The following is a 12,772-nucleotide window of genomic DNA, read 5'->3' on the forward strand; positions in this document are numbered from 1 at the left end:
AATATGGGGGTGCTAAAACTGAGTAATCTTCTTTGTAATATAATGAGACCCAGTGCTTTTATTGGAGCAAGTTCCCCCCACCCTCACGATTTTATTAATTAAAAATAATCTCAACAACAGTCTTGTTGTGAGCTCTTAGACTATTTTTTTAAAGAAATGTTTTTCATAGATATCAACTCTGTTTTTAATACGAGTATTTTGCAACTCTTTATTGCTGACATTGATGAATTATGACAAGTGTTTTATTTTCCATTCCTCAGGCCAAGAAGATCCGAATAGTTTGCGGCACAAATATAACTTTATTGCAGATGTGGTGGAGAAGATAGCACCGGCTGTGGTTCACATTGAATTGTTTCGCAAGTAAAGAAATCCAAGTTTTATTATTTAACTGGAGACTTTGTGGGTTTTGTGTGCTGTTGTGAAAAACACTGATGCTATATTTTAATGTTGTTATGAATATAACATTATGTTTAATGTATGAATAGTATAGCATACTATTATTTTCTTAGTGACCAGCTTTTAAAAATAGTTAATGCATAAAGGACATAAAGTCCTTTATGTCTCATATTCTAAGGTATCATAAAACCAAATGTATCATAATAGTATATAATGGTCATAGAAGCAGATTGTCTTTGCTATCTTCAGAAACTGCTTTGCTTCTTGATCTTGAAATTCCATGTCTTTTAGACTGCCTTTTTCAAAGAGAGAAGTTCCTGTTGCCAGTGGCTCAGGGTTTATTGTTTCCGAAGATGGGCTGATAGTTACAAATGCCCATGTGGTTACCAACAAGAACAGAGTGAAAGTGGAACTGAAGAATGGTGAAACACGTGAAGCTAAAATTAAAGATATTGACGAGAAAGCAGATATTGCACTAATAAAAATAGACACTGCGGTAAGTAAATTATGAGCACGGGATTACTTATGCATCTGCTATTTGATTGATATTGATATATTCTTACATGAAAAAACTAGATTTATAGCAAACGATGGACTTGGAAAGAAGTATGAATATATTTACATGCCAAATATATAGTTGAATCAAGTTTAAATAAAACTTTCAACCATATCAAGATACTTAGGATGTCATTATAGCAACGGATTCAATACCTTTTGATTTGTAGTCATTTTAAAATTCACCTCCTGGGAGAGTGATGCAGTATCAGTCATCAAAAGGGTCTAAAACTTTTTAGGGCTGCAAACTGGCAAAGTTGTTCAGCAAGACTAAAAAATAAAGTGCTGCCTTTTTTAAAAAAAACCCATTTCATGTGATTCTGCAAGCATGTAAGAGCAATTTAGCCATAGTATGAGGAGCTGATATAAATGCCAGAACCAGTTATTTGAATCATGGAATTGTAAAGTTGAAAGGGATCCTGAGGGACATCTAGTCCAACCCCCTGCAATGCAGGAATCTCAGCAAGCAGTCCCCAACCAGTTTGAAACCATTCTGGACCCTGATTAGCTTTGCAAGTGTGCTAGGAGATTTATTGCTGCACCATTACCTATTATTACCCATCTAGAAAGAGAGGCAGTGATTGGCTGTGATAGAAATACACACAGTTAACATTGATTCAGTATTGCCATGCACACGTTGACATACAGTCACATGTTTCTACAGCCGTGCTTGGACCTGCTGCTTGTGTGCAAAGGCTGCACATGAGCAGAATAGGAATGAGCATGCTAAGCTCTGCCCCCATGTCACCATGCCTGCTGCCCACCACAGGGGGCAAAGTCTGAAGCAGGGATAATAATAATAATAATAATAATAATAATAATAATAATAATAATAATACTTTATTATTTATACCCCGCCATCTGGCTGGGTTTTCCCATCTGCTCTGGGCTTCCAACAAAATATTAAAATACAGTGGTCTGTTAAACATTAAAAGCTTCCCTAAACAGGGCTGCCTTCAGATGTCTTCTAAAAGTCTGGTAGTTGTTCTTCTCTTTGACATCTGGTGGGAGGGCATTCCACAGGGCGGGTGCCACTACCAAGAAGGCCCTCTGCCTGGTTCCCTGTAACTTGGCTTCTCACAGTGAGGGAACCTCCAGAAGGCCCTCGGCGCTGGACCTCAGTGTCCGGGCAGAACGATGGGGGTGGAGATGCTCCTTCAGGTATTCTGGGCCGAGGCCGTTTAGGGCTTTAAAGGTCAGCACCAACACTTTGAATTGTGCCCAGAAACGTACTGGGAGCCAATGTAGATCTTTCAAGACCGGTGTTATGTTCTAAATAATGTACCGAGTCCTCACTCTACCTTCCAAGTTGCAGAGAGCAGACGAAGGGGCAAAGGTTAGTGAGCTCATCCCCACTCCTGCGAACATATATCTTGTGTTTGGATCTGAATATACTCCTACCACGCACTCTTCAAGCCCACATACAAAGAAGCGCTTCTACTGCACTGTCAGTATGGCTGGCAAATTATTTTTGCGGCGTCAAAACAGGCTGTTAATTCTGCACGGCTGCCTTCTTAACATGGGGTCACCCTGGGGCAAAAGGTACTGGCCTTTTCCAGGGCGATGCTTCCTCCCGTTCATGTGCGCTACAGAGTCCAGCTGGGAGCACAGGCTGTTACTGTGCAGATGTGCCCTAATTCAGTACTGCGGCCTTGGAAGGGGAAAGCACAATTAAGACATAACTCAAGTTCTTTGGAAAACGTCTCCTGGCATCTGTTTGATTTCTGTCCGAAAACGTAGCAAGAATAATGTTTGTTTATGCCCTAGAGTGCACTCTGGTTTTCATGTGGTGAGTTTGCTTTGCCACTGTATTCATGCTATTTCAAAACCTCCCTTTAATGCACTGCAGGTGTGTGTGTGTGTGTGTGTGTGTTGTGTTATACAATTTGGCATATTTAAAGGGACAAATGCTGTTTCGTTTTCCATTGCTAAGTGCTCTGGGAAAATTAAAACACACACACACAATACTTTATTCAGTATTTCAAACCCTATTGGGGCTATTGATCCAGCAGTTACTAAACTTCTCAGTCATTATCATGTGGCTCCATCCTACTGCCTAGATGCCTTTTTTCTTTTTTACTGTGCTGCATAAATGTTTTACTTAAATATGCAAAGAGAACCTCATGGGGGGAAGCATAGCTTTGAAGTGATGTACAGAGTGTTTGGGATGCTATCTTTGCTCTTTTTATGTATTATTAAGGATTTTTATGCCTGTAGAACAGGCAGTGTCGGGGCATATATCTACGATAAAGAGCTGTACACATATTTAAAAATATTAGGTCATTTCAGATAGCCATGATCAGCATAGGTAATGGGGATTATCCTCCCACGACTTTTTAGGGATCTGGAATGCTGATTCAGTGCAATTGAGAGTTAGCAGAAAGAGTGAAATAAATATTTTTTAGTTTACATTTCCCCAGAGGTTTGGGAAGGAGGAGTTAAGAACGTGTTATATCTATGTAGAGAATACAGTGGGTGGAGCTTCCTTAGTTTACAGTGGTGGACACTGTTGCAAGTTGGAGTTTTGGCAAGGGTTAACAGAGGAAGTAAGCAGATGGACATACACAGTAGCTGAGTTCAGCAATTTCCTTTTAAGCATTGTTTCCTGGATTATTTTATGTATTGTTTCTAGAAAGGATGAAATGCTCCTGTGAAATGCTGTTCAGTCACAGTATTTTAGCTTATGCAAAGAGGCAGGGCAATCCAAAGGGGGCAGAGGAAGGAAAATCTGAAGCAGAGACTCTTCCAAAGCCAAAGCCCTGCTAGATTTATTCTGTGAACCGCCCTGAGACCTCTGGGTATAGGGCGGTATATAAATTCAATTAATAATAATAATAATGGATTTAGCACTGGCAGAGCAGAAGGTGGAAGATCAGCTTTTCTACCAACTTTCCATGCTTTTTTATTCTTATTCGTAAAAAAGCTTTGGTCCCAATGGAAAGCAAAGTAAGTTTGTTGGCTTTAGGGACTGTGTACTCCCCAACCCCCTAATCCATGGGTAGGCAAACTAAGGCCCAGATCCGGTCCAATCGCCTTCTCAATCTGGCCCACATGCGGTCTGGGAATCAGCATGTTTTTACATGAGTAGAATGTGTCCTTTTATTTAAAATGCATCTCTGGGTTATTTGTGGGGCCTGCCTGGTGTTTTTACTTGAGTAGAATGTGTACTTTTATTTAAAATGCATCTCTGCGTTATTTGTGGGGCATAGGAATTCGTTCATTTCCCCCCCAAAAAATATAGTCTGGCCGCCCACAAGATCTGAGGGACCCCCTGTTGAAAAAGTTTGCTGACCCCTGCACTAATCTGTGCCAAAACACACCCTCCAAAGCACCAGAGGAGGAAGGATAGCTGTGGAGGTTTCTGCAACTACAACAAGGATGCTCCTTCCACAGGGAAGCAGATTCACAAAACCCTGTGGCCCCAAGACATCTTAGGACTGCATGCTAGGAAGTTGTATGTACAGTGGTGCCTCGCAAGACGAAATTAATTCGTTCCGCAAGTCTCTTCGTCTTGCGAGTTTTTCGTCTTGCGATGCACGGTTTTCCATAGGAATGCATTGAAAATCAATTAATGCGTTCCTAGGGAAACCGCCTTCATACCAGGTCCGGGGACAGTCTGTCCCCGGACCTCTTCTGAAGGCTGGGGGGGACGACGACAAGGGCTTTTCTTCCCACCCCCAGCATTTTAAAAAACCCCGGGACAGCGGAGGACTTCTCCGCTGTCCGGGCGATCCTAAAATGCTGGCGGGCAGCATTTTAAAATCGCCCGGGACAGCGGAGGACTTCTCCGCTGTCCGGGGCGATTTAAAAGCCCCTGGGAAGGCAGGCAGGGGGGACAAAGACTTTCGCCCCCCGCCCGCCTTCAGAAGGTGTTCCCGCCCCTTCGGAGCAGCGTTCCGAAGCGGGGCGGCTGGGGCAGGTGTTCCCGCCCCCCACCCCGCTTCGGAGCAGCGTTCCGAAGCGGGACGGCTGGGGCAGGTGTTCCCACCCCCCCGCCCTGCTTCGGAGCAGCGTTCCGAAGCCGGGCGGTGGGGGCAGGTGTTCCCGCCCCCCCGCCCCGCTTCGGAGCAGCGTTCCGAAGCGGGGCGGCTGGGGCAGGTGTTCCCGCCCCCCGCCCTGCTTCGGAGCAGCGTTCCGAAGCCGGGCGGTGGGGGCAGGTGTTCCCTCCCCCCCGCCCCGCTTCGGAGCAGCGTTCCAAAGCGGGGCGGCTGGGGCAGGTGTTCCCACCCCCCGCCCCGCTTCGGAGCAGCGTTCCGAAGCCGGGCGGTGGGGGCAGGTGTTCCCTCCCCCCCGCCCCGCTTCGGAGCAGCGTTCCGAAGCGGGGCGGCTGGGGCAGGTGCTCCCTCACCCCCGCCCCGCTTCGGAGCAGCGTTCCGAAGCCGGGCGGTGGGGGCAGGTGGGGAGAAGCGATCTCCCCGCAGCCCCTTGCTTCAAAATAGGTCCGGGGGCAGCGGGAAGCGCTTCCTGCTGTCCCCGGACCTGGGGCTGCGGGGAGAAGATCGCTTCTCCCCGCCGCCCCTTGCTTCAAAAGAGAAGACCCGCTGTCCCCGGGGCAAGCTTCGTTTTGCGAAGCAAGCCTATAGGGAAATTCGTCTTGCGAGGCAACTCGAAAACGGAAAAAACCTTTCGTTTTGCGAGTTTTTCATCTCGCGAGGCGTTCGTCTTGCGGGGTACCACTGTAGTCACATCACACATAACTAAAATCTACGTAGTTTCAAAACAAGTAATTTTATATGGTTTTTTGAGCACATTTCAACTTCTGTGTGTTACATGCAGCCTATTAAACTTCATTTTGTTCACTATATGCAGCATTCTTCAGTTAGTTTATTAGTTCAATTGGTTTATTCCTACTAAGAGGAATATGTTTAACAAAGATTCTGACTGCGAATGTTAGACAAGTGCTCTTCTAAGTACAGTGGTACCTCCGGTTAAGAACTTAATTTGTTCCGGAGGTCCGTTCTTAACCTGAAACTGTTCTTAACCTGAAGCACCGCTTTAGCTAATGCAACCTCCTGCTGCCGCCGCACTACTGCTGCGCGATTTCTGTTCTCATCCTGAAGCAAAGTTCTTAACCTGAGGTACTATTTCTGGGTTAGTAAGAGTCTGTAACCTGAAGCGTCTGTAACCTGAAGCGTCTGCAACCTGAGGTACCACTGTATAAGCATTAGGCAATTGACTGAGGTAAAAACTTACCTGCAGTCACTTCCCTGCTATTTTGCCACTTTACACTTCTATCAAAAAAATAAATAAATGCTTAATTTGTATAGCACATGGGCTTATTTATCGTTTAATTTGATAGTAATATTTAATGCATTTAAAAATGATTGTTGACTGTATGATTCTTTTAACTGTATTTCTGAAGCAGAAGGGGATATTTCCTCCTTTGGCCAGATAATGCAAATATGAGTACTAAATTCTGTCATGGGATATGGAATGTCTGCGGTAAAAAAAAAGCATAAGGCGACTTACTCTAAAGATTCCACTCCACTGACATTTCTAAAACTGCTGTGTTCTTTCATTCCCAAGCATGCAATTTTCCTTTAAGTGATGGACTTCTGCCTTAGGACAGACTGCTTTTCTAAACAGGAAAAGAAATTAAATAAAGTATTGAGTTACAGGCACCAGTAGAATGAACTGGTTTGCACTCACTAACCCATTTTTCCACGGAAAAGAATTTAGCACAAATGAGAAACAGATCTGTTGGGATGTCCCCCTTCAGTTTCCATAAGGTTGTGCTGACCAAATGGAGATACATAGTAATATGGGATGATTTGAAGACATCTTGAAGAGTGAAGGTTCTTTATTAACTTTCTTCTCTAGGGAGGGAAGTAAAAATTTATTTCTGGAAAACTAACACAAGGGAAGCCCAAGAAAAGGAAGGGAGCTGTGAAAGTGAAACCATTAGTTGTCTTGTAGTGAGTTAGTCAACTGGTCCACCTAGCTTCAAATCATTTTTTGATTCTCTCTGACCAAATAAGTCCGTCTCTCTGTCTCTGTCTGTCTGTCTGTCTCTCTCTCTCACACACACACAAACCAAACACATATTCTAACAAGCAGTGCAAATAGGACTTAATGGAACTATAACCAAAGAGTTAATAAAGTTTTTCTGTTCCTTTAGCAAAAATAAACTGGACCAAAAAAACAACAACCCCTATCATGAATGCAGGTCACATATTGTGATTACATGATGACTGGTTGAAAGCCAAAACAAATGGAACTGAACAGACCTCCCACATGGAAGTTTCCATAGAAGAAAGCATAGAGTTGGAGTGTTCACCTTAGAAGCCAATAAGTCCTCATAGATCACTCTTCCCCTTTCCTGAACAGTGAGTCGTTCTCCCTAGACATTTTATTAATCACTTGGGCAGCTTGACTATACAAAACAAGGCAACTTGGACTTAGAAATGTTGCCTGTCTTAGCTCCAAAACAAGTTCCTGAACGTCTTACCAATTAGTTGTCTGAATAACATAGTCCTGGTAATTGGGATGGATGCAGGAAATGCATCTCTTTCCTATTTAGAAGTTGCCAAAAATGTGCAGAGCTCTAAAATAACTCTCAGGGGTCATAGAGAAGATACTGGTGGACACTGCTTATGTTTGACTTCTCTGATTTGAAGAAGAAATCCAACTGAGCAAACAATCATGTTCATTTCCAGTGCTTATGAAGTCTCTATTAGACCAGTGGTAGGGAATCTGTGGCATTCCAGATATTGCTGAACTAAAACTCCCATGGTATTTGTCTATTGGCCTTACCAACTGATGAGGGTCAAAGACCAACATCATCATCCCTAGCTAACAGGACCAGTGGTCAGGGATGATGGGAATTGTAGTCCCAAAACATCTGGAGGGCCATGTTTGGCCATGCCTGATCTAGAGAGTCACAAGTTCCTCTTATCTGTTGTAGATGAATAATCTCACCCACTTTGAAAATGCAGCTAACTAAACTGATACTGGGACAATCAGTGCCTTCAGACTTAGTGATAAATTCTAGTTCATAAGTATGGGAATGAACCTATGTGAGCATCAGGACTCATATACTTCCCTCTTCAGCACAGTTGCAAGATCAGAAGCAATGGTCCCATTTTTCACTAAGCACCATTTATGTCTGAACAAACTGTGCTTAACCTTAACTGTGGTTTACTGAAACAAATTAACTTTGTATTTATGAAGCTGGCTTGTTTCAATAACCATAGCTAACATTAACCACAGTTTAGGGTTCAAAACAGAAGTGAACATTTTGGTTCACTTCCTTGTAGTTTCATCAAAGGAGAGTGCATGAGTCCAACGCTTGTCTAGGCTCATTCCCTTAATAACTATAGTTTCTTGTGATGTCTGAAAGCAACCATAAATCATATAATGTTACTTATTAACTCAAAGTGTTCTGAACTAACCTTTGAAGTAAGGAGGCCTGGTTACTGAAAGGAGGATGGTTTGTCTATTAATTTGCAAAAATGATTGAGTGTGACATGATCTAGTGTCTGCTGCAACATGGTGTAGAATCAGCCTTCCTCAATCTGTACCCTCCAGATATTTTGGTGTACAATTTCCATCTGCCAGAATCAGTATGGCGAGAGATGAAAGGAGCTCTAGCCCAAAACATGTGGAGGACACCAGGTTGGTGGAGAATAGCGCAGATGCTTCTGTGCCAGGAGACCTAATTACCTCCCTACCTGGCAGTCTTTTTTGCCATTTCACTGTTTGAGGTTTGCTTTTAGGGAGGTCTTAGTCTTCTGATGTGTTTTGAAAATAGTTAGTGACTTTTGCCACAATTTACTAATAGAAAAATTACCATCTGAGCATGTGAAATGGCTTTTAGAGCCTTTTTTGTTTTTGTTTAAAAAAATCTGCCTCCATTAGATCTCTTAAAACCACCAAGAGGTAAACTTATGAGAAGAAACTTTTTGAGGTCCAGTTATATGTTTTAGGGTCGAGATCACTTCCACATGTTTTGTAAGAGGTACCTCTGAAACGCAACCAGTTTGTTTTCCAGAACTGTTGGCCATTAACATAAACACACACAGCTTGCTTTGCTGCTTTCCACACAGGCTGTGTACACAGTAAAATAGCCAAACCCCCCTCTGGCCACACAAATACAGTAACTGCAGTGCTACAGAGGGGAAGAGAAACCACATGAATGGATCAGACAAATAGAAGGGAAAGCAGTGGGTGAGAGAGAAATCAGGAGGGCAAAAGTTCGCATTCACTTCCTGCTGCTGAAGCAGGTAGGCCTCAAGCAGTGTTGGTGCCCTAGAATCAAGTTCATCACCTGGGTTGGGTTTGCTTGGGGTCAGAGAAAGCCTACAACTTGTTTTAGAGCACCAGGCCTCCAAAGACTCAAAAGGGTTGATTGTGGCAACAGTAATGAGGCAGGCACTGATACTGGATTAAACTATTGTCACAACTTTTACTGTATACAGCAGCAACAACAAAAGTTACTAGGACTAGCTAAATTATTGGGGGTGGGGGCCTCAGTCGTGACTCTTTGCACCTGATGACTGGTCTGCCTGTCCATTCCTGCCCCTTAATTACCAAGACAGGAGTTTGACTAATATAATAAAGCATGCAATGAAAATCCAGCAATTACCCCACTAACTACTCAAAAAGCCACTCAAGGGAAGGTGAAGACCATGCACGTCCTTGTCCAATCGGCATGGTGTCCAAAAAATTGTTCCTGGCTCCCTTAGAGAGCGACCCTCAGATGACTGAGGTAACTGTAATTCAGTTGTGACCTGCCAGATTTTGCTAAACTGCAACTCCCATCAGCCCCAGCAAGCATGGCCTATAACAAATGGGAGTTCTAGTTCAACAATCTCTGGCAGGACAAAGGTCCCTCACACGGGCCTTAAATAAAGGAAAGCAACTCAACTCTTGGCCCTGGCCTGACATTCATTTGTGTCTCCTGTCTTTGGCTGCCACTAAATCTGCTTGACACATCTGCTTGTCTGTCTCTGAATTTTCTTCTTGCCACATTTGCTTCACTAAAATGAAAAGGGATAATAAGTTGTGCATTTTCCCAGTTACTCAGGAGCAGCTGGTAGGTGTGATTTCTTGCATTCGTCACCCTCACTTTCCAGTTTATTGAAGACAGGAATGTAAATCCTTGTATGAAATCCATTGCATCCTCTTCATAGCACTGGCTCAGTAAGATGGTTCTAGTTACAGAATTTTAAAAATTATGCAGACTGTGTTAGGCATTAAATAGCTCCCCACATCACCGGAACACCGGACGAAGAATCCCAGTAATTTTGTGTGTGTGTGTGTGTATACATACACACACACACCATATTTTTCCGTCTATAAGATGCCCCCATGTATAAGACAACCCTTATTTTGGTGGACTCCGATGGGGGGAGATGGCCCCCGTGTATAAGACGCCCCCAAATTTTGGACATTTTTTTTTTAGCTGTGAAATAGAAATACCGTATTTCCCAGGTCTGTACATCGCAAGGTGCCCATACGTCTGCTGTCTTTGTGAATTTGTCATCTTGCATGTGTGCATCACATTCCTCTTTTCCTCTTCACTACTGTCCTTTCATCTCCTTGAGATTTGCTTACCGCTTTCATCCATAAATTTGTTCTCAATATCACATAATGGATTTGATATCCTGCTGATGCTGTGTTTCACCTCTTCTGCTTCTATTAAAAAATAATTGATACTTATTTCCCTTACACGTTTGAGGGTACAAATCAATGTTTTATTCGGTGAGTCATACTTTGGCAACACAGTGTAAAGTAATCTTACTTTTTTTGTGTAGGATTTCTTTGCTGGTCTGATCTGTTAGACCGTGTGAATGCGTTGCAGGCTTGTGAATATACTGACTTTGGAAAGTATATTGTTTTTCTTGGCATCTTTTAAAGGAATAAAATAAGCATTCCTGACTTAATATAGTAAGGGCTGTCTGAGTTTTGGCAGCACTTCTGCTAATAGATTGCTGCCATTTAGTTCAGGCATTTCCCAGGGTTGCCACTGCTACATGTTTTGCAATTCACTGTCAGCTCAGTGTATGAATTATTCTTTTTGGGAGTGGGGGGGTTGAGGAATCAATATTATTCTTTAAGAAAAATAAGATTTATAGAGTTCTGCTCTCTTGTATTCTTGTTTATGAATTTTCTGTAAACTTTCAAGCTGTAAGGCAAATAAAAATTAAAGCCACTTTTAATTCCTCACTATAGACACCAGTTTTACTGCAGTTATTTCAGGAGCGGACCCTATTTCAGTTTTCTTCACAAGCATCCACAGTAAAGTATTAACTTCTTACAACCAAACTGGCAACATTAATATGGGGGGGGGGGAGAGTGCAGTGCTTTGCTGGCCCATGTTCCTGGGAGTTATTTGTGTTTCAGAGGAAGTCCCCATAGGCACCAAAAGGAATTGAAAGTTGCACCTAGTTTGGCTTTTAAATTGTTGAAGATAGTTCCCATTCACAAATGTACCTTACTTGATTCTGATGTCTGCATGCAACCAAATGAAGTTGCAGAATCCCATTGTGATAAATAAACTGTATTTCTTCCTTGTACTTCCTGCAAGTAAAATAACTAGCACATAAGGGGAAAAGATTCTACCCCAGCATACTTCTTGCTGTGCTAGTTTTGTAATCAAAGTCAGTGATGTGACAGACTTCTAAATCGGAGGTTGGGAGATTAGTACTAGATTTTAGAGTCTGCCTTGACCTATATTAGATTGAATTGGATCCCTTTGAAGCTGATGTAAGTGAAATCTTTTTACATTGCACTATTGCCTCACCACATTTCCAAATGCACTGTGGATGCCCCCACTCCTATCCTGCCATGCAGCAAACATAAAATCCTGCACTTAATTAAGTGTTGCTGTCCAGGCCTCTGGAAATCTAACCTTGCAATTACTTCTCTTCCTGCACAGTATTAGGTGGAAAGCATTGTTTAGTTTAGATTCTTGCCACAATGAGAAGTGATGGCTGGCTTAGGTCCCTGAACGCTTCTCTTGTCCCAAATACATTTGCACTGGGAGAAATGAGATGGTATCTGTGCCCACAAATGCTGGGTGCAAAGCTTTTGATACTAATTATTTTAACATCAGCCTTGAATTTCAGAATTTGAAATAATACGTGCTGGGTCTGTGTTTTATGAACATTACATGAGGCCACATGATAATAGGATGATTAAAGGAAGGAAGGAGTGGGCGCACAGAAAGGAGAGAAACAATGACTGTGGTTTGCTCTGGGCTACATGGTTAAGTCAGTGACTCAGCATGGGGAGGGAGGGAGGCAGGGAGGGCACTTGGAAAGACTTAAATCTAGGCATGTCCAGGCTTCTTTCATTTACTCATTATATGCTGCTGGAAGGCATTTAATTAGCTCCTCTGCTTTAATAACTCTTTACTCCCCTGTCCCTGAATATTGTAAAAGGATAAATTAAAAAGCAAATCATACTTGAAGCTTCCAAAATACTGGGCCTTCCCCGCAAAAAATTATTCTATTCCATATACAGGAGAGAGAGAGTAATACTGTTTTCAAAAATGTATGCATTGAACAGCTTTCCTGTTTCATTTAGGCAGTTGTGAGGCTGGGATCGGTCTCTGTTGTACTCTATAAAACACCATGCACACCTGGTGGTCCTGCTTAAATTAATGGATTAAATAAACAACTTCAAATTAAGTTCCTTCTTTGAAATTGGTGTTTATCCATTGTCAACAAACTGACTCATATTAGACTTTTAAAAGCACTGTGATATTTTGCCTTTGTTTTAGCTTCAGCTCATTGTAGTCACCCTTCCTTTGTCACTCAGAATTTATAGTTGCTGTTAATTCTTTTTACGAGGTGGGAGCATTCCTTTGACATGTTTT

General features: G+C 42.6%; 1 protein-coding gene across 1 annotated transcript in view; it reads left to right on the forward strand.

The window, feature by feature from the left end:
* The window catches only part of HTRA1 (HtrA serine peptidase 1), a 44,443-nt gene that overhangs the window by 21,462 nt on the left and 10,209 nt on the right, over nt 1-12,772 (forward strand). The window contains exons 2-3 of the mRNA XM_081193016.1: nt 261-360; nt 688-892. Coding sequence (XP_081049142.1) covers nt 261-360; nt 688-892 — 305 coding nt within the window. The remainder of the gene's footprint in view (nt 1-260; nt 361-687; nt 893-12,772) is intronic.

The sequence above is a fragment of the Podarcis bocagei genome (assembly GCF_964188305.1).
Source record: "Podarcis bocagei genome assembly, chromosome: 4".
In the NCBI taxonomy this organism is placed as follows: Eukaryota; Metazoa; Chordata; class Lepidosauria; order Squamata; family Lacertidae; genus Podarcis; species Podarcis bocagei.